This window comes from Mustela putorius, unplaced genomic scaffold (genome assembly GCF_011764305.1).
Source record: "Mustela putorius furo isolate JIRA1106 unplaced genomic scaffold, ASM1176430v1.1 tig00004043_pilon_pilon_pilon, whole genome shotgun sequence".
Classification (NCBI taxonomy): Eukaryota; Metazoa; Chordata; class Mammalia; order Carnivora; family Mustelidae; genus Mustela; species Mustela putorius.
The window spans coordinates 268,520-289,478 of NW_025422178.1; the positions used below are offsets into that span (position 1 = coordinate 268,520).

The 20,959-nt window shown below is 44.3% G+C and overlaps 1 protein-coding gene across 4 annotated transcripts in view; it reads left to right on the forward strand.

Annotated features, from left to right (window-relative positions):
- DNAH3 (dynein axonemal heavy chain 3) overlaps nt 1-17,845 on the forward strand; it is a 173,703-nt gene extending 155,858 nt beyond the window's left edge. For all 4 annotated transcript variants that reach the window (XM_045072730.1, XM_045072731.1, XM_045072732.1 and 1 more), the window contains 9 exons: nt 1,204-1,429; nt 3,725-3,969; nt 5,505-5,621; nt 9,616-9,770; nt 10,542-10,709; nt 12,284-12,426; nt 14,991-15,195; nt 15,872-16,009; nt 17,441-17,845. In XM_045072730.1, the coding sequence (XP_044928665.1) occupies nt 1,204-1,429; nt 3,725-3,969; nt 5,505-5,621; nt 9,616-9,770; nt 10,542-10,709; nt 12,284-12,426; nt 14,991-15,195; nt 15,872-16,009; nt 17,441-17,794 (1,751 nt within the window). In that variant the 3' untranslated portion in view covers nt 17,795-17,845. The remainder of the gene's footprint in view (nt 1-1,203; nt 1,430-3,724; nt 3,970-5,504; nt 5,622-9,615; nt 9,771-10,541; nt 10,710-12,283; nt 12,427-14,990; nt 15,196-15,871; nt 16,010-17,440) is intronic.
- The last annotated feature ends 3,114 nt before the right edge of the window (nt 17,846-20,959 follow it).

Consider the following 20,959-nt stretch of genomic DNA (forward strand, 5'->3'; position numbering starts at 1 on the left):
AGGTAAAATGCATTGTTTTTGAGACATAATGCTATTGCACCCTTAATGGATAACACTATGTATCATACATAACTTTTTTTTTAATTTTTGTTTATTTATTCGACAGAGAGAGGTCACAAGTAGGCAGAGAGGCAGGCAGAGAGAGAGAAAGAGAGGAGGAAGCAGGCTCCTTGCTGAGCAGACAGCCCGATGCAGGACTCGATCCCAGGACCCTGAGATCATAACCTGAGCCGAAGGCAGTGGCTTAACGTGGGTTAAGCCACCCAGGTGCCCCATCATATACATAACTTTTATATGCACTGGGAATCTAAAAAAAAAAATCATTTGTTCGCTTTATTACAATATTCACTTTATTGTGGTGGTTTGGAACCAAACCCTCAGTATCTATGAGGTATGCCTGTATTGGTGTGCAAAAGATCTAAATGAGAGAAGCAAATGTATTTTTCTACAATTCTCATAAGTATAATCATATATATGCATTCATTTAAATGTATAAAATATCTCTGAAAAGATTCACAAAGAGCCAGTAACATTGGCTGCTTCTGAGGAAGAGAGAAGTGAAAGAGACTTACTTGAAATTTCACTATAAAAACACCTATTTTTCTAGTAAAATACATTAGTAACGACCCAGTTTCTAGTTCTTTGGTTGTGTGCTCACCTCTCTAGTTTTGACTTCTCTCTTCATTTTTGGCACCTGGGAATTTCTCTTTCTTTCAGACTCTGAATTTTTTTCCGATATCTGTAATTTTTTTTAAAAATCGAGACTGTCTATGTATTCAGAACAAAAGAGGAATGAACAGTAGCTTTGTTTACCCTCTTACCCAAAGTCCAAAACTTCCACATTGAGAGACTGGTTTTTTTGTAGTCAACAGGAGCCAGTTAGTTTCTTTTCATGTCCAGAATTTTTTTTTTAAGATTTTATTTATTTATTTGACAGAGATCGCAAGTAGGCAGAGAGGCAGGCAGAGAGAGAGAGGAAGGGAAGCAGGCTCCCCGCTGAGCAGAGAGCCCGATGCGGGGCTCGATCCAAGGACCCTGAGATCATGACATGAGCCGAAGGCAGAGGCTTTAACCCACTGAGCCACCCAGGTGCCCCTCCACGTCCAGAATTTTGATGCAACCCTTTTTTCTGCATTGTTGTTGTTAATATGGTCTTAGTTGGCCTGCCCTTTTTCAAAAGCCCTCTTTTCTTCCTGGTTGCAGGCCTGCTGAAGTTTGCTGACGATCTTGGCATGGGAGGTGCAAGAACACAGACCATCTCCCTTGGCCAAGGCCAAGGCTCCATTGCTACCAAAATGATCAACACTGCCATCAAAGATGGGACCTGGGTGGTGTTACAGAACTGCCACCTGGCCACGAGCTGGATGCCCATGCTAGAGAAGATCTGCGAGGAGGTGATTGTTCCTGAAAGCACCAACATCAGATTCAGGTGAGGTGTCCTCCCCACCCAGGCCCCATGGCCTGTTTCTTGAGCTGCAGACGTCATTCTGGTGGCTGGGCATACGAAGGTGAACACAGTTCTGCTTTTAAGAAGCTCTTAGTCTAGCGGAAGACAGACCACAGATGAGTGATGTTGACACCATACACTACCTACCGGACTTGTTAGCACAAGAGCCATGGAGCACAGAAAAGGGAAGGGAAAGTTGGGGAATGCCTGGAGGCCTGACAGTTGCCTGGGGTTTTGAAAAATGAATAGGAGTTTACTAGGAAGGACACTGTAGGCAGAAGGGACAGTATCTATAAAAGCAAAAATGTGTATGAAGGTAACACTGAGATGTTATTCTGTGACTATGGGGTATAGTGAGACATTGTTGGGGGATGTATTATGAGATGTGCCTGGGAAGGTAGATTCAGTGTCAGCAAATCAGATTTTTAAAATATGTGGGGTTTTTTTTAACCTGGAGTGTCCAGGCTGCTCTATCCTATATTTCTTGGGCTCTGTAGAATTTTATCAATATTGGAAACAGCTACTTGTTTTTTCTGAACTTTAACCCCAGCAACACTGGGCCTTGGTTTTTGCATATACAGAAGGATGAGGTAAACCAGACTTCAAAGCCATTTCCAACTCAAATGTTCTCTTACTCCAGGCCAAGGGTCAGCAAACAATGGCATATGGATGAAATATTGCCTGCTACCTGTTTTTGTGTATCTTGTAAACTAAGTAGAGTTTTATATATTTTTAGATGGTAGGGGAAAAAATTGGAAAAAGAATAATACTTCAGGACACATGAACATTGAATGAAATTCAAATTTCAGTGTCCACAAATAAAGTTTTATTGAAACACAGCTATGCTCATTCATATACTGTCTGTGACTGCTTTCACATTACAAGTCATTGTAACCAAAATCACATGGCCTGCAGAGCCTACAATATTTACTCTTTGATCTTTTATAGGAAAAGTTTGCCAACTCCTGTTCTAGGCCACAAAACTTGCTAGTAATTTTCATCTTAGTCATGTCTGCCCGAAAACAGGAAGGTGTTTGGTGGGGTTTATTTACAAAGCCAGATTAGGCCATAGCTTATTGTATTCATGAAAGGCTCATATAAAATTCATGGAAGATTTTGAGGGCAATCCATCAGTTTCAGGAATTCTACCTGGTTCAGGATGATGAGTTGACTAACTACCATCAATGACACACTCAATGAACAAAAATTATTCATGTTGATATTAAGTTCTTCTATATTACAGTCCTAACCCAAAAGTTGTTACCTCAGGTGCCTACAGGAGGCAGGAATATAACATACCTGAGCGGAGAGGACAGGCACAAGAAGTCTTGCAGTTCCCACAGTACTCTAGCATCACCACGGGCTGTCATCCTTGCTATCAGACATCAATGGAGAGATGTGGGGATTGCGGTGAACTAGAAGCCTATGCCCTTTAAAGATTTTATTTATTTATTTGACAGAGAGAGATCACAAGTAGGCAGAGAGGCAGGCAGAGAGAGAGGAGGAAGCAGGCTCCCCGCCCAGCAGAGAGCCCGATGCGGGGCTCAATCCCAGGACCCTGAGATCATGACCTGAGCTGAAGGTGGAGGCTTAACCCACTGAGCCACCCAGGCGCCCAGAAGCCCATGCCCTTTAGAGAAGTGACTGCCTAATACCTAGCGACTGATGCCATACAGGAAGGCGGGCCCCTTGTGATCAGATTTTCTAACATTTTCAAGGGAAGGTGGGAATCTAGAATTAAAAAAAAAAAATAACCCTCGATTTTTACAAGTTGGCAGCTACTTCAAAACTATGCTTTAACATTGCATTGATTTGCCTGGTATGAGTGAAACACCACATAACTGCCTCCTGACGTAATGCCTCAGGCCATGTGTTTATGGCCTCTTCCCTCCCTTCCTGGCCACTCCTGGGGTTCCAGGGATAGTATCTGGCCATCATAGATGCTCAGGGAGTCTAGCAAGAAGGGAATGTGGCATGGCATTTAAGAGAGGGCCTTTGGAGTTGCATCCCATGTCAGTTGCTTCTAGGTATTGTGTCCTTGAAAAACCCACATGACCTGTGCATGCCTCCATTTCTTCAGTGGTACAGGGGATAGCTAATCCCTTCACACAGGGTGGCTGTATGAGGGTTGAAGTGAAGGAAGGACACATATTACATTTTTAGCATGGGGTCTGACATCTAGTAGTGCTTAATACACGGGGGCTATTGGTTTTTGTTACTGTTTTTCAGTATAACTTCTTGTATTGCGCTACCTGCTTAGGTCTGTTTTTCTTGCAGACTCTGGTTAACCAGCTATCCAACAGAGAAATTTCCAGTCAGCATCCTCCAAAATGGGATCAAAATGACCAACGAGCCCCCCAAAGGGCTCCGGGCCAACCTTTTGCGCTCTTACCTCAATGACCCCATCTCGGACCCCGTGTTCTTCCAAAGCTGCACAAAGGCAGTCATGTGGCAAAAGCTGTTGTTCGGCCTTTGTTTCTTCCATGCCATTGTTCAAGAGAGGAGAAACTTCGGACCCCTAGGTAAGAGGTGACAGTGCCCCTGGGCTGCTGGGGCACAGATCACAGGTGTATGTTCAAGTTCATACTCAGGGTTGCCAGTAAAATGCTGTATAAGTACATACCACAGACTATTGGGGACATACTTAGAATAAGCATGATTTGTTTATCTGAAATTAAACTTTCGTGGACTGTCCCGTACTTTTATTTAATAAATCCAGCAGCCCCTACATAGACCAGGTCACTATCAATGTCAGGGAAAGAGCTGATGCTCCAGAATCAGAGGGCTCCTAATTACCAAAGTAATAGGTTGTTGAGAAGATGGGAGGCCTTTCCCTTTGATGGGCATTTGCCTATCTTAGGCACAATAGCCACTTTCCAGGGAGTTGTCTGCAGCTAGTTTATGACATTGTAAGTAGTTCTCTACACATGTGCTTAAGAATGAGAGAAATACAGCCGGGACATTTGTGCTTCCTCTTGAAAAAATAAAAACAAATTTCATTATTAATGTAACCTCTCCATGGCCTAACTTAATTTAATACTTTATGTTAATTTAACGCTCCTGTTAGAGCAGAACATCAAACTGCTAAATGCAGATTTGACATCTACATGGTTTTAAGGTTGGGCTGACTCTGATTTTGCTCAAAAGCCTTGAAATGTATTTTCAGCTGTTGTTTTGGGTTAGATAAGGAGGCAAACTGCCCTCTTAGTGATTCTCTCTGAGCATCTCCTTTCCTTCTACCATCCTGACCCTTCCACAGAGGGGAGCAGGGATGAGACAGTTTGTGGGGGGGGACACTCCCCCTGCATCTGCGTTTCATACATCATGTTCTCTGACCACTGTTTTCCCACCTACATCAGATTTCCAAAAATCCATGTAACGGTTTGGCTTGCAACCAACTGGCCAGTTGTGTTTTCTGTGCCAGACCACGAATTTTATTATTTTGCTACATTTCTTTATTTGAATGTAAATGTTTGGGAGGAAATTCAAGGTCTCTGTTGAGCACAGATCCGACTGTACCCTGCTGTCTCCCACCATGCCCGGCTGGTTCATGCATTTGTGCCCCTTTCCCAGACCCACTGGGCAATTATCACGATACCCTTGAAAATACAAGCAGTAGTTTCTTCAAGGCCGGCCATCCCATTTTCCCATGAGCACAATGAGGGGAATTCGCAAAGCTGACTTCGTTCTGTTGCCTAATCACAGATACTGCTGTCTGGCTATGCTTTAGTGTTATTTTTGGAACTCGGTGCGTTACCACAGTATTCCAGCCAGGGAGAGTCATTCTCATTCCACAGATCCCACGATATTAACATCTACCTTAACAAATGGGGAGATCCATAAGGAAATTGATTTTAGAGTGGATGTTTTCTCAGGCAGCATGGCTCCCACGTTGGCAGTAAATGTCAGAGCTAATAGTTGGCCTGGTGCTTGATCTTCATATGGGGCTGAAAGAGGCTCCTGATCTGTAATGACGCTTAACTGTACATCTCGATGTCGGAATGGAAATTATGAGCTCTTGGCACTGAAGCCTCCGATTCTTCCGTGCTTTGTGCAGGATGGAATATTCCTTATGAGTTCAACGAGTCTGACCTGAGGATCAGTATGCGGCAGATCCAGATGTTTCTGAATGACTACAAGGAGGTGCCGTTTGAGGCTCTAACTTACCTGACAGGTACTTATGGGAGGAGGCTTTGCAATTACAAATCTCCAGTGTCGTACTCCACCCTTCTGCTCTTCTGATCCCATCTCTATCCATTTATTTGCTCACTCATTCAGTCAGTCAACAAACATGGAGCTCTTACTAATGCTGGTCACCATACCAGATGTTACAAAAAACTAAGATACAATTCCTACCTTCAAGTGGCTCACAATCTGTAAAGTAAAAAATATATATAAAGAAGGGTACCTGGGTGGCTCCGTCGGTTGGGTGTCTCTCTGCCTCCGGCTCAGGTCATGATCTTGGGGTTCTGGAATCAAGCCTCACATAGGGCCCTCTGCTTAGCAGGGAGTCTGTTTCTCCCCCTCCTTCTGCCCCTCCCTGCACTCGGGCTCTCTCTGTTTCTCTCTCTCTCTCTCTCTCAAGTAAATGGATAAAAATCCTTTTTTAAAAATGCTTTTAAAAAGAAATAAAAGACAATACAGTGATAAGTTCAACAAGAGAGATATTTATAAAGTAGAAAAGTAACACAATGATTAAATCTCAGGGAGGGGGTAGGGGATGATCATGGATAACTTCATGAAAGCATAAAGGATGAGTTTTGCGGGATGAATGAGTTCATAAGGGGCAGAAGATGGTAGGGTAGACAGTGGGCAGGAAGAAGGAGAGCACTCCCAACAGAGGTTCCCTCCAGTGAAAAGGGCACTTGCTGTTTTGTATTAAAACAGTCTATCTGAGGGGCACCTGGGTGGCTCAGTGGGTTAGGCCTCTGCCTTCGGCTCAGGTCATGATCTCAGGGTCCTGGGATCGAGCCCCACGCATCAGGGAGGGAGCCTGCTTCCTCCTCTCTCTGCCTGCCTCTCTGCCTACTTATGATCTCTCTCTATGTCAAATGAATAAATAAAAGCTTTAAAAACAAAACAAAAACAGTCTATCCGTTACCTTTTATTAGTCACCCAGTATAGACTAGTGCATACTATGGAAGAATGTAAATGTGCTTCCCTCAGGGAACAGATCACAGAACCCCAGAAACAGGAGATCAACTACAGACGGGCTAAGTGAGTGCGATCCCATGGCCAGAGGTCAAAATGCAGCTCAGCAGGAAACCCTGGGCATTTTCAAGATTACACACCGAGTTCCTTCCTCAGCTCCGTATGTTCAGGGGCTTGGCTGGATCCTTTCTCCAGTCATGAGGCAGGCGCTCCGTATACACAGTCGTCGCACCCAGTCTCCATAGCAACTTCTGAGCCTCACTTAGTTACCCTGTTTTACACCTGACAAGACTGAGGCCTGAGGGCAGTGATTCTCAACCAAGGGCAGCTTTTCCCCCCAAGGGGACATTTGGCGACATCTGGAGACATTGTTGGCTGTCACCACTAAATAGGGGTACCACAGGGTAGAGGCCAGGGGAGCTGCTAACCATGCATCCGTGTTCTACAAAGCACAGAAAGCACACACCCCCACCAACATACACACACAGAACTACCCAGGGCAACATGTTCATAGTGCTAGGGCTGAGAAATCTTGCTTCACAGTAATCATCAAGTTCAGTTGTAAAAGGTCACACAGACCTTAACTCCACACCCTGTCTCCTGAACAAAATCCCAAGTGACACACACAACCTAAAGGCAGTGGCTTTTAGACATTCTCTAAAGAACTGAGTCATGTTCCCAGCATTTCAGGCCATTCAGAGTCACATGCCAAGGCTCTTCTTCAGAAAGCAGAACGAATGTGTCCTTGCCCTGGGGTAAGGTCTTGGTATGGGACTGTCCGCAGCCCGTCAGACGACCCGCCCCCACCGTGTCCGCCAGCTTGAGCTTCCTCACTTTGCCCCTGTACCAGTCAGGGTGGACTAGTGAGGCTAAGATAATCAACAGTCCCCACATCTCAAGGGTGTAAGACACCAAAGGTCCATTTCTCACCCTCTTTACATGTCCATCGTGAATCGGCAAGGGTCTGTGTTCATTGTTATCATCTCTCAGGGGCACAGCTGGCAAAAGCTCCACCGACTCTTGATGCCATGTGTCAGGACACATGTGTGTGGCCACTGCCACAGGGATAGCACTGAAGAGCTCACGCCAGGAATCAAGTGCACACGAACACCTCTCGCACACCCTACCCCCTGCAAGGGACCCTACCACCTCTATGTGCGGCAGGAAAGAAAAAAAAAAAAACAGATACAGATGATCATTAGAACTCTGTACTGACACTGATCAAAGAGATAGTAGTCTCTGAGTAGTCTCATCTTTTGGATAGTGGTTATCAAATTAGATTGCCCAAAGTCAATACATTCTTAATCTGATACCCCCAGCCCTTGAGCAGAGAGTAGAGACCTTAGAAAAGATAAAACACATCCTGGGGCCTGTGGGAACTTACGCTTTTGTTACCAGAATAGACACATAAGTAGCTATAAAGAAATGCACCTTCCTTTTTTATTTTTTTTAAGATTTTATTTATTCATTTGACAGAGGGATAGAGAGAGCACAAGCAGGCATTGGGGGGCGGAGGTGTGCACAGGCAGAGGGAGAGGGAGAAGTAGGCTTCCTGCTGAGCAGGGAGCCCAATATGGGGCTTGATCCCAGGACCCTGGGATCATGACCCAAGCTGAAGGCAGACACCCATCGAACTGAGCCACACAGGGGCCCCAAGAGGTGACCTTCCTAAACAAACATAAAACCCAAAGCCTTCAGGAAATTTCACTGATAAGGAAGTGCCCCATGACTCTGTGCCTGAGATAAACCTTCAGTTGGGTTCCCTCTTGGGAGCTCTCAGCTCTGCCACGCTGACTTCAGTGAGGGAAAAACCACTGTCTCTTTAATGTCATATTTTGATTATTGTATCTAATATAGTGCTATCAAAAACTTGTTTATAGGGGCACCTGGGTGGCTCAGTGGGTTAAAAATTTGTTTATAGCCAGGATAAGCTGTAATGTTCAAACTGAGCTTTGAAAAGTCCTTGGAAAAGTCCACAGGTAAAATAGCTTCTGCCAGGGCTCAAATGACTCAAGAAGTATGAGCTTCCCTTTAGACCTTTACTTCTCCCCTAATGAACCACCCAGGTCCTCCTCCCAGACATTTAGACACTTCCCAAACCAAGAGAAGTCGAGGCGTCTGGCCCCAAACTTGGGCCGTACTTCCTGTTTCCTGTCTGTAGACCTGCATCTTCCTGGAATGGTTGGAATTGGAAATGAGCCCGTCTGTCACACACACTATATACACAGATGTGTTTCCTCCCTGCAGACTAGTGTGTTGTCCATAACTACGAAATGCCAGGTGGCACCCACATACTGTGGAATCTGGACCAGCTAGAAAACGTGTCATGGGGTTACTAAGAAGGATTTGATGTGGCTTCCAAAGAATTACCCAATTCTTTTTGTAGAAATCTGAATGTAGAAACCTGAGTCTCAGCGAATGATATTAATGAAGTGGGTGGAGTATCCCAAAGCAGGATGTATGGGATAATCTCAATTTTCTAATATATATATGTATTTGTAATAGCTATAATAACTTGAATGCTTTCTTTGTGCTAAGCATTGTACTAAATGTTTTATAAGCTTTATTAACCACAACCTTATAAAATGGATACTGCAATTATCTCTGCTTCTTGATGGATGAGAAATTGCTGGAATTGGAACCCAGGACTGTCTCATGCCAGAGTGCTTGCCCTGAACCACCTTTCTGTAATGCCTTTCACGTACGTATGCACACATACACGCACACATGAAGAAGAGACCTAAATGTTCGTAGTTACCTCTGGTGGAATTATTGGTGATTGTGTTGTTTTTCTCTCAGTTTATTTCTGCTTCCTGATTTTTCCTATGGTTAATGTGTACTATTTTTGTAGCAAACATCATACCAAAAAGACCTGGTGGTCATCCCAAGGTGAGCATTGGTTTCAGCAACCCTGTTTCTCAGCAGAGCTCCTTGGCTGGAAGAATCCTGTTTTAGGTTAATGACCAAGTTCATTATGACCTTCCTGGGCTCATCTTCTTCCTGTTGGTTGTCCCCAGGAGAATGTAATTACGGAGGCAGAGTGACTGATGACAAAGACAGGCGTCTCCTGCTGTCCCTTCTGTCCACGTTCTACTGTAAGGAAATTGAGGAGGATCATTACTGTCTCGCTCCTGGAGACATTTACCATGTCCCTCCTCATGGCCCCTACCAGGTGAGGGGCTCGGCAATCCCCATGTGGCTAGGGGCTGCAGTGTAAGCAAGGAGGGCCCAGAGATAGCCTTGGGCTTTCTGACTTAGGTCCATAAGCTATTTTCAATATTCCAAAAAGCCTCTAAGAGAGCCATTATTACTGTTTGATGAAAACTGGCATTTGATAGATAAGGTCCTTTCAGAATGTGGGGTCCCTCTTGGGAGTTTAAGGGGAAGGGTAGCTAAGATGAGGGTTTAGCAGTAAATGGGCTGGAAACTGGTACTTGAAAACAAAGGTTCAAAAGGTAGTCAAAGGAGAAGGACAGAAAAACTGGAAGGAAGAATGAGAACAGGAAGAATAGAACGGAATTCTTTTCCTGAATACCTGTTATATGCCAAGGCCCATTCCTCTGTAACCTCACTTATCTTCCCATTTACAAATAAGGAAACTGGGGTCAAGTTTACACAACTCGTTTACAGTGGAGCCCGGATCCAAATCCAGCTCTGTCTGAAAGCAAAGCCAGAACTATGAGGAGGAAATAAGGAGAAGCTAGGGGTGGGAAGGGAGATACGCAGACCTCTGCCTTCATTTTCACTCCCCAGAAAACCGTCTGAGAAAGAAAGAGCTTGGTGTTTACCCTGTGTGTGTGTGTGGAGGGGGTGGTTGGTGTGTGGGTGGTGGGAAGGTGTGACCCGTGCTACGATTTGCTTGGGTTAGGTCCAGCCCATCCCGGAGTGATCTCTGGGACCCCAGGGAACCTGGGTTTGTGTCAATTGAAGATTTCCTTTCCAGTCCTATATCGACTATCTCAGGAATCTACCCATCACAGCCCACCCAGAAGTCTTTGGCCTCCATGAGAACGCTGACATCACCAAGGACAACCAGGAAACCAACCAGCTGTTTCAAGGGGTGTTGCTGACCCTCCCTAGGCAGTCAGGAGAGAGTGGCAAGTCCCCGCAGGTAACCAGGTGTGGGGCAGGAGACATAATTCTGTTTCCCAGGCAGTTTTCCACCTGGTGGTCACACAGGATTGTGGCTGATGACCAGGGAAGCAGAAGAGGGGAGGTCTGGCAGACCCCTGAGTGAGGACATGGGTTCTTGAGTCTTTCTGCTAAGAGTCCTCAGATACAGAGCTGCAAGAACACCAGTGTTTCCAGATACTCCTCATGGTTCGTTGCTATACCCATGTATCATCTGTACGCCATATATATAATATTTAAAACTAAATCTCTTTTGCTTAAAAACATTTCATTTAAAAGCTGCTCATCAGTGCCATAAATGGAAACCCAGTGTCATTTCCATAAAGTCATGACAGCCACAAAAAAGAAAATGAAAGCTAATGAAAGTTATTAGATTCCTTGCAGATGACGTTGCTGAGGCCCTGCTGGCTCCTTGTGGAAAGGGGAAGCTCGGCCAGGGTTACAGCGCATTTAATTAGCACTGGTCTGAGACTTTGTCCTTGAGAAGAATGAAAAGAGAAAGGTGGCTGAAACTCGGAAAGAGAGTGACTTTCTCATCATGTGATTCAACATGATTTGTTCCATGTCCCGGAGACACGTAGAAGCAGTCATTTTGGGTGCCTTTCCCAGTTAGTGCACACTTTATGAAGTGAAGACCTGGTCCACCATCCTCAGTCTACAGAAGGGAGTGAAACGAACCCAGTGGAAGGAAGACACCTGCTTCATAGCTTTCATAACTCAGGCGGAGCCAGACCCAGGACCATCATCTCCCGACGCTGCCACACCCTCTTCTTTCCTGTCTTTTCCTTCCCTTCTCCACCTTCTGAGCTAACCCATGTTCAAGCCCTCTCCCCGGTGGGTTTCTCTTGCTTTGGCTCATAGTGCCATAAGTGGTAACAGGTAGGAAGACCAAGCAGCCTGCTTGGTCTCAGGGATGGAAATCCCCCTCACAGGAGAGAGGAGAGGGAAGGAAGTGCATGTTCCACCGGGGGGCGGAGGTCTCTGCCTCTCTCACGGCCTGGTCCTACTGCTTGTTCTTCTAGGCCTGTCCCCTCTCCACTTGGCCAACTCCATTGCCCTGGACTATTCTCGCTCAGTCCTGAGGAATGGCCTATACCTCCCCAGGCGTCCTGTCCTGTCACTGGCACTAAGCAAGAGTCCCATCTGTACTGTGAACTGGTTCTGAGACACTGGTTGAGGAAGCTGTGGGAGATGCTCTACTAGAGCTGACCTTAAAGACAGGAGCTGGCCGGGTTCCGTTCTGCCCGGAGGCTACCTGACAGAGCAGGAATCCCTGCCTAGCCCTCAGGCCCTTGCTTCAGGTGTGAAAAGAGGGCTCTCATTGCTCTGCTCTTTTGCTTTCTGGGCCAAGAGGTGATGCCTTCCCAAAGACTGGTAGAGAGGTAAGGGCCCTCCTTTCTGCCAGGCAGAGTTGGCTTCTGTGGGAGAATTCCCAGGAAGGTCATACAGACTGTGATTAAAAAGACCAGTGCCCATTGGTTCAGGTTTACCCACACAAAACCACAATGTACAGGCCTTGTTTCTCATTCACCTCTCTACTGTCTGTGCTTTAAGGAAGTGATTGAAGAGCTGGCCCAGGACATACTCTCCAAGCTTCCCAATGACTTTGACGTGGAAGTGGTTATGAAGTTGTATCCTGTGGTCTATGAGGAATCCATGAACACCGTCCTAAGGCAGGAGCTCATCAGATTCAACAGGTGGGCCAGATGGTCTTACTTGGATCCTGAGAACTTGAATCCTGGGAGTTGGAGTGTAGCGGTATGATCTAATGGGCAGTAACAGATGTGTACACTTGACAAGGGCTGCTGTGCAGAGGAGGTATTTGTCCCTCCCATAGGGAGGGCTATAAGTAGGACCATCCAAGCATGCGTTCACCTACTGTTAAATCATTTTTTCTATTCATTCTCACTCATTCATTCATATGACACCTGTAAAACCAGGTTAAAACCAATACCAAGCAGGCTAACAGTAAAAGTAACTGTTAGAACCACTTTTCTTAAGCCCTTGGTGCTCCAAGCACCATGCATGTGTAGTCTTTGGAATATGCACTACTATAGGCATGCATATAGTAGTCTTTGGAATATGCACAGTTAGTAATCCCTCTGCCACCATTTTACAGATGAGAAAACTGAGACCTAGAAGGGTTAAGTACAAGGTCACATAGTCATTCAGTGACAGAACTGATTTTGAACCCAGGCTGTCTGATCCCAGAGCCCATGCACTTAGCCAATATGTGAAATCAGTATGAACAGAGAAAGTGGTGGAGAGAAGTTTATCCCATTACTCCAACCACAGAGTTAGGGAGGGGTTGTTATGGGCTGGCCATGGGACTTAGGGTCTTGGGCCCTCCTCACTTCTCCAATTACTATATATAGCCTAGAGCCCAATAGATATCTTGATTTCACTTCTAGATAAAACTGAAGGGATTCTCAAAGACCATCTATGCCAAATGAGAAAACTCATCACTTCTGCCTTCAAGTCCAAGGTTCCTACTATTCCCAGTTCTTTATCTGTTAACTGTCTCCCTTTTGCCTCTTTGGTCATTGCTCAGTTTTAGGGACAGCCCTGACTCTGAAGGACTAGAGAACTGGAATAATGTTATATAAAAATTCCTTGCCTTCCAGTCTTAGTATTACTCTCTAGAGTCAACAGACAGTTGGCCATATGGGGGAACCAAGCAAAGTATGGGCTGTGAGCTAGGATGTAGCAGCTCTGCTGTGAGTCAGATACCTTGGCATGATGGGAAGAGAGTTGTCATTCATCCAGATACTAAGCCTCATGGCTTCCCTCTTCTAAGGTCACTGGAGCTCTTCCTTGGTGATTGCAGGGACCTTCACTAGCCTTTCCTACTGGTCATTGTAATAGAAGAGAACAGGGTAATAGCAATCTTATTTTCCAAAGATGGTCAGGGTTAATCACATTGAGTAATACTCTTACATTCCCCCCACCCTACTTTTTTTGACAGATTCACTGAGTGGTATGAGAAGCCTGAGATGATTAGGTGACAGTTCAGTTTCCAGTTTAGGGGAAACATTAATGTGTCTTCTGGGGCAATTGTTCCTTCCTTGGGTACTAAAACCTTGAAACTAGCAGAGCTCATAGTTGAAAAATAGAAAAAATCTCTTGCAAGTAGGTCTTTAGGTATAATAGCTACAGGTCTGCTGTATCATGCCTCAGATAGTCACTTTGCCCCTTGACTCCTCAGCAAAGCACATGCACCAAATGTCTGACCCTTAAATTCCTCTTAATATGAATATTTAGTGATTATACATCTAGGAATCTCTTTCTTGTATTTGATCATTCTTGTATCTACTTGGAAGGCATTCCAAAAGTCTTTGGGACAGCCTGACAAGTTCTCTCTGGTGGCATGTTTTTTGCCACTCTCAGGTGCATTCCCTTTAGGCTTGGCTAGGTCTCATAACATAGAGGCCAAAGAGAGAGACAGGCAATCTTGGCATCTCTCAGGATGCCCTTCAGCTGCCTTTTCTCAGGCATGGACCTCATAATCCATAAAAAGAACAACTTGGACAATATGGAACAAACCCTTTAAAACTGTATTGCCTTTAAAAAAAAAAAAGATTTATTTATTTATTTCAGAGAGAGAGAAATAGAAGGAGAGAGCATGGGGTAGAGGGACAGAGGGAGAGAGACTGCAGACTGCATGCCCAGTGCAAAGCCCAACATGGGTCTTGATCTCTTGACCCTGAGATCATGACCTGAGCTGAAACCAAGAGTCGACACTTAACGTACTGTGCCACCCAGCACCCCAATTGTATTACCTTTTGACCCAGAAATTCTACCGTTACTAGGAAAATCATTAAAAGTTTCCACAAAGATTGATATGGATGGATGTTCTTAACAATGTTGTTTACAGTGACAACAAACCTAGAACTAACATGTTCCAGCAATAGGGAAATAATTCAATAAAATGAAATAACTTGCAGTTATTATAAAAGATGATTTAGGTCTCTAGTGAGTTGAGAAGATGCTCCCTATATGCGAAGAGAGAAAAACAGATACAAAAAAATGAATGTTTAAGTATAGAAAAATATGGGAAAATAAATATGTAAGTTATCTTTAGGTAATGAGATACTGGATGATTTAATTTTCTCTCATCTTTATAATTTTTCTATCATGAGTGTATATCTCTTGTAAGGACCTTTGAAAGAGTGGAGGGAAAGTGAAAGGAAACCTGGAATCAGCATACTTGGGTAGAATAAAACTGAAGAGCCTGTCTGAGCCAACTCCTTTGTTCTTGCAGGCTGACCAAAGTGGTTCGCAGAAGCCTCATTAATCTTGGCCGAGCCATCAAAGGACAGGTTCTGATGTCCTCAGAGCTGGAGGATGTCTTCAGTAGCATGATCGTGGGTAAAGTGCCAGCCATATGGATGGCCAAGTCCTACCCATCACTAAAGCCACTGGGGGGCTATGTGGCTGACCTGCTGGCCCGCCTGGCCTTCTTCCAGGTACCTGGGAGTCAGGGTTACTGGGTACCTGGCATGCTCATTCAGGTGGAGAGGACATTCTGAAATGGACCAAGCACCTACTAGAGACAATCTTCCCAGCATTGCAGTGGGGAGAAGGGGCAGGGGGAGATTTTTCAGAATCTTTGGAAAGATTATAGCCTATAGAGACAAGAGTAGGAACTAGAATTTATGTCATGAACTGGTGGCTCATGGGTCAGATTCAAGTAGTAGATATATTTGGTTTGGCTGCCTGGTAATTTAAATTTTTTGAGCTAGCATGTAAACATTGAAGTATTACACATAAAACTCCAGATATTTGTCCTACAAAAAAAGGGAAGACCTGAAACAATGGGCCTACATTCCTGAATGGCAAGTATTATGAGATGAGTGGCTGTTGCTCAGTTTAGACAAGACACCTAGTTTCCACTGCTACAGTCCCTGCCAGTCTCTATTATATTCTGACACCAGCTTGTACCTAGGCTTTTCTTAAAGTGGAAACATATATCTTTGCGCCTTCATTTCACACGTGGGAAAATATAAGCTAAACTTAGAGGGATGCCTGTTTTAAGAAAAATGAGAAAAGCCATTTTTCTTAATGACATTCATTTACATTATCTGCCTTTGAACTATCTTTATGTGCTGTTGATTTTGAATTTTTATTTCTGTGGCTCTCCAGGAATGGATTGACCATGGGCCCCCTGTGGTCTTTTGGATCTCTGGATTCTACTTCACACAGTCTTTTTTGACGGGTGTCTCTCAGAATTATGCCCGGAAATACACCATCCCCATTGACCACATCGGATTTGAATTTGAGGTAGACGTGCTTTGGGTTAGGCCAGCTCATGGGACCAACCAGGGAAAGCAGTGCTGCCTGTTTGTTAAGGAGTCCAAACATTTGGATGTGTTAAGGCCCAAATGTTTCTGAGATGGTACAATTAAAGTATTTAGCACAACTTAAAATAGCTCCAAAGTTATTCCTGACAGAACCAGAGGATTCCCAAGGCTTTGTCTCTGTATGTATGTATATGTGTGTGTGTGTGTACATATATATACGTATATTATATATTACACACATATATGTAAGGAATCTTTCCAGAGGAAAACTCTGCCACCATTGTACCAAGAAAAATTAAAGCATCCTCCCCCACTGTTTATTCACTATGATGGACGCTTCCTTTGGAAGGACTCTTCATTTGGTCTTGGGTAGTCCTTTGCTTGAAGTCAAAGGAATGTCCAGTAATCAAATATCACTCTACCCATATATGGAGAGAAAAGAGTAAGATCATCTGTTGAGAGGTTTCAGACTGGTTGCCTAGGTCTTAATCTAGTTTATGAATGAAACTGATGGTCTTTGAAAACAATGTTAAGCTGAAATTAATGCAATAAAGTAATGAAATAACTGGGATAAACACTGGAGAAAAAAAGATAAAACCATCTTTTTTGATGTTGAAATGATTGCATACCTAGAAAGCCTAAAGACTCTAAAAACACACCTGGCAGAATACTGATAGGTAATAGGTATCAGAATACAGATATGGTGGCTAGATCCTGGTTAAATATACAAAAATCAGTAACCTTTTCCTATTCTGGCAGTAAGTACTTAGAAGTAAAAATAAGAAAAATATCCTATTCACAGTAAAAAAAAAAGTTTACAATTTGAATGAATTTAAATGGAGCTTGTGATCTCTGGTTCACTATAATCCACACCCCTCCTCATCTTCCTGCACTTAGACCATTTTCTGTGCTTTACTGAAGGAATTTGACTTTACCACCTTGGAACCTAAACAGTGGTATGCTGGAGCTGGCCCATATCAACTCACCAGAGCCAGTCGTAGCTCCTTATTACATAGTTGCTAGCCTGAAACTGACTACCTACACCATAGACATCAACAAAAACTACAAATCAAGGCATTATTTCTCCCCACCAGAGGACTGTTTTATGAGCATGCATCTAAATCTAACCCCTCCTTTTACAGATCCAGGTCCAGAAAGGGAAAGGACTGTGCAAAGGTTGCTAAGCTAGTTATAGTTAATGTGGCCTCCTGACTCCTACTCTAATACATTCCCTATGCCCACTGTGCTGACTAGGAATCAGACCTGGTCCATGTATGAAGGCAGGAGTATTATCACGGAAGTCCCAGGGTCCTGGGAAAGGCAAACATTGCAGCAGATTTTCTCATCTCTTAATGCTGCCCCATTCTAAGGAAATGGCAGGTAATAGAACTTACAGCTTCCTCTCTTCCAGGTAACCACACAAGAAACGGCCATGGAGAATAACCCAGAAGATGGGGCCTACATAAAAGGCCTCTTCTTGGAAGGTGCCCGCTGGGACAGGAAAACAAAGCAGATCGGGGAGTCTTTCCCTAAGATCCTCTATGACCCGTTGCCCATTATTTGGCTGAAACCTGGGGAAAGTGCGATGTTTCTGCATCAGAACATTTACATGTGTCCAGTCTACAAAACAAGTGCCCGAAGAGGCATCCTCTCCACCACAGGCCACTCCACCAACTACGTCCTGTCCATTGAACTACCAACAGACAGGCCCCAGAAGCACTGGATAAACCGAGGGGTAGCCTCTCTGTGCCAGCTGGATAATTAATGGCATCTGTCTCAATGCAGAAAATAAAAGGCATTTCATTCTTGACCACAACCTAACTTTGCTTTCCTAAGAGGCACAGGGTATGATGATGATGGTAGCAGTTACGTTAATAGACACCTGCTGTGAGCCAGTATTTCAGAGCACCCCTGTAAAGTAGGTTATTATTATCATCATTTTATGGCTGTAGAAACCATGATACAGGGGAGGCCAGATCTCCCAATTCAGATAGCTACTGAAGTAGTGGTTCGAACACTGACAATGGGACTCTTTCTTCAACCTAGACCTTTAGCCATTTGGTTAAGCTCCTCTGTGGTTTTCTCTTGCTGCTTTTGCTCTAAGTACCACTGAACTTTTAATTGCTTCTTTCCTACTCTGTTTCTATGCACTAACATCAGAGTCTCTCAGGTTGAAAGAGGACTGAGCTGCTTTCGTTTTTTAAGGTTTTGACATATTTGAAAATCACTTCTCACAACAATCTTATGTGGTAGGGTATTATTATGTCCATTTTAGAGATGCAGAAATGGAGGCTTAGAAAAATAAGGAGCTCAAGTTTCCACAGTTCATCATTGTAGCACTGGGATGCGAATACTTCTCTATTAGCCTGCAACAGATGTGTGGAAATTTCGGGAAGAAAGAAGACATAAGAGAACCAGTATTTGCTGCAGGCCTACTGTGTGCTATGGGTTGTGCCTGGGCCTTTAGGCATTTGTTCCTGTGGTAGGTACGACAGTCTCTCTCTCAGGAGGTTCAGGGAGATTATGTAACTTGCCTAAGATCACCCAGCTCTTTCACATTGCAGAGCGAGGATTTGAGGCACTGGCTGTCTGGCTCTAGAACCCATGCATTTTTCACTGCCACAGGCTGCCTCCCTGCCAACAACCTGTCTGTGTTATGATGTAGAATCTTAAATGAGTAGCTGTAAGAGCCATGTCCAAAGAATTTCCAGTTTATCACTGTTTTCCCTTGGGGCCAGTTAGAAGAGAATCCTGGGGGACACGAAAATCACATTGTTGATATATTTACTCCTCAGCTAACTCCTTCACTGAGCTCTTTGGCTCTAAGTGACTTCCTTCATGGCATTCCACTGATCAGTTCATTGTTGAGCAAGGACATAAGGCTGTTCAAGAGCCTAATGCATCTGCTGGTTTCTCTGCCTCTTCACTAGAAGAAATGTCCTCAAGGTCTTTGATTTTTCCTGAACATGGGAAGCTTCTGAGAACCAAACCAACCTTTTCTAGAAACCTATTCATGGAAACATGGAATCGATCAAATTCTGATCAAGAACCCTGAATTCTGAGATCGGCAAATTATCCCAGCGATCCTAGAGATTAAGGACGAAAGGGCAGTTCTCCAGATCTTGCCAGGAGGCAATAAAGAAACAGCAAAGAGGAGCAGTCTCTTACAGCTCATCGCAGGTAGCTTAATAGTTTCTGTTGTTGTTGAGAAAGACGTTCCGCCCTCCGCTCTCCCCAGTGGGGGAAGAAGAATTAGAATGAACAGAGAGCTGAAACTGTCATTATCGTTCCAAGTAAGATTGTTAGTCATGTGAGACGGAAAGATGGTCAGGATCCCAAATGCCTGAATCTTGGAATGGTTAGGTTAAGTCATATTGTGAGCTTTAAGGCAGTGAGGGGGTTGCTGAGAAAACAATTGAATTTTAATTTTCTAACCCCCGGCTTCAGCAACAAAAAGCTGAGGGAAGCAGGGACTGGCTGTTTCATTCCTCAGGGGTCAAGGGACAGAATGTTTCTGTACGATGGATTAAATTTTTGTAATTTAAAAAATTTCTTCCACTTTGCAAAGAAAGAGTGCCCTAAATTTGAGGTCATTTTCTACTGGGGCCAATGTGGTAATTAATGTCTCCCTCCTGGGAAAGAGCAGTATGTTCTTCAGAAATCCTGGTGAGTTAGAGGCTGGAGTCCTGGGGCAGAGAGGGCCAGAAATCAGCTTAGTGAGAAGCTGCAGGTCCTGCCTATAAATAGTTCAGCAGATAACATCAGACGAACGTTGTCATAGTCCTTGCTCTTTAAAAATCTAACTGTTGGGTAAATAGTTTTCAGTCCTTGTTGGTGTTCGAAGAAAATTTCATTGAAAGAGGGGACATACGGAAGATAGGTTCTGCCTTTCAAAGACCAAAGATGGAGATCTTATAGTCTTTGAGAAAAAAATGGAGGGCCGGGGGCGGCGGGGGTGGGGCGGGGAGAGGGAACGCTATTATAAACATAACTTATGTGGTAGTTTTTGGTAGTAATTGACGGTTGTGTTTCTGTGTATTAGGGTATACGTTTTTGCAAAGGAGACTAGACATATAAAATGAACATTTAGGTAAGGTTCCTGGCACACAGAAGATACTCAGGAGGCTAGCTAGCAATTAGATGAACTTCCATTTTGAAAGAGGCTGGGGAAGGGTGGTTTCTGCAGATTCAGCGGCGTTAAAGACAAAAGTTGCACTGTCAGAAATCACTCTGAGTTACTTAGAAAGGGACCAGGAAGGAGACAGGTAACCCATGCCTTACTTGGGTCTAGCAGAACCAGTTTTTCCTCCAATGCAAGAACAGATCACTGTTTCAATGGTTGACTGTAGGATGAAGTACTTGATTTCACAGGCCCTGGATTGCATGAGAAAATGCTTAAACACTAGCACCACCTCTGAGCAGGGAGATGCCTCTTCCACAGTGAGACTGGGTAGAAGGAAAGTGACTAACAGAATAGCAGATTGGGGGACAACTGGGTGGCTCAGTGGGTTAAAGCCTCTGCCTTCAGCTCAGGTCACGATCCCAGGGTCCTGGGATGTAGCCCTGCATCACTGGCTCTCTGCTCAGCAGGGAGCCTGCTCCCCACCTCCCCCACCTGCCTCTCTGCTTGTGATCTCTGTCAAATAAATAAAATCTTAAAAAAAAAAAAATAGCAGATTGCTATCTCCCAAGTCAAGTGCGGCTAGGGTTTGTGCTCCCTCAATGGCCAACACATCTGCAGGCACATTTAAATTTCTCTTGTCTCTCTTCACCAAAGCCCTTTAGCTGCAAGTGTGTTCAATACGCATATGCTGTTGCTACAGTGATGTATTTGTTCTCCAGGTCATTGACGAACTCTGCAGTACTTACTCTCAGCATGAAAAGTGTATGCTTCTGCTCACAGGAGCAGGTTTGGGAATTGAAATATAAC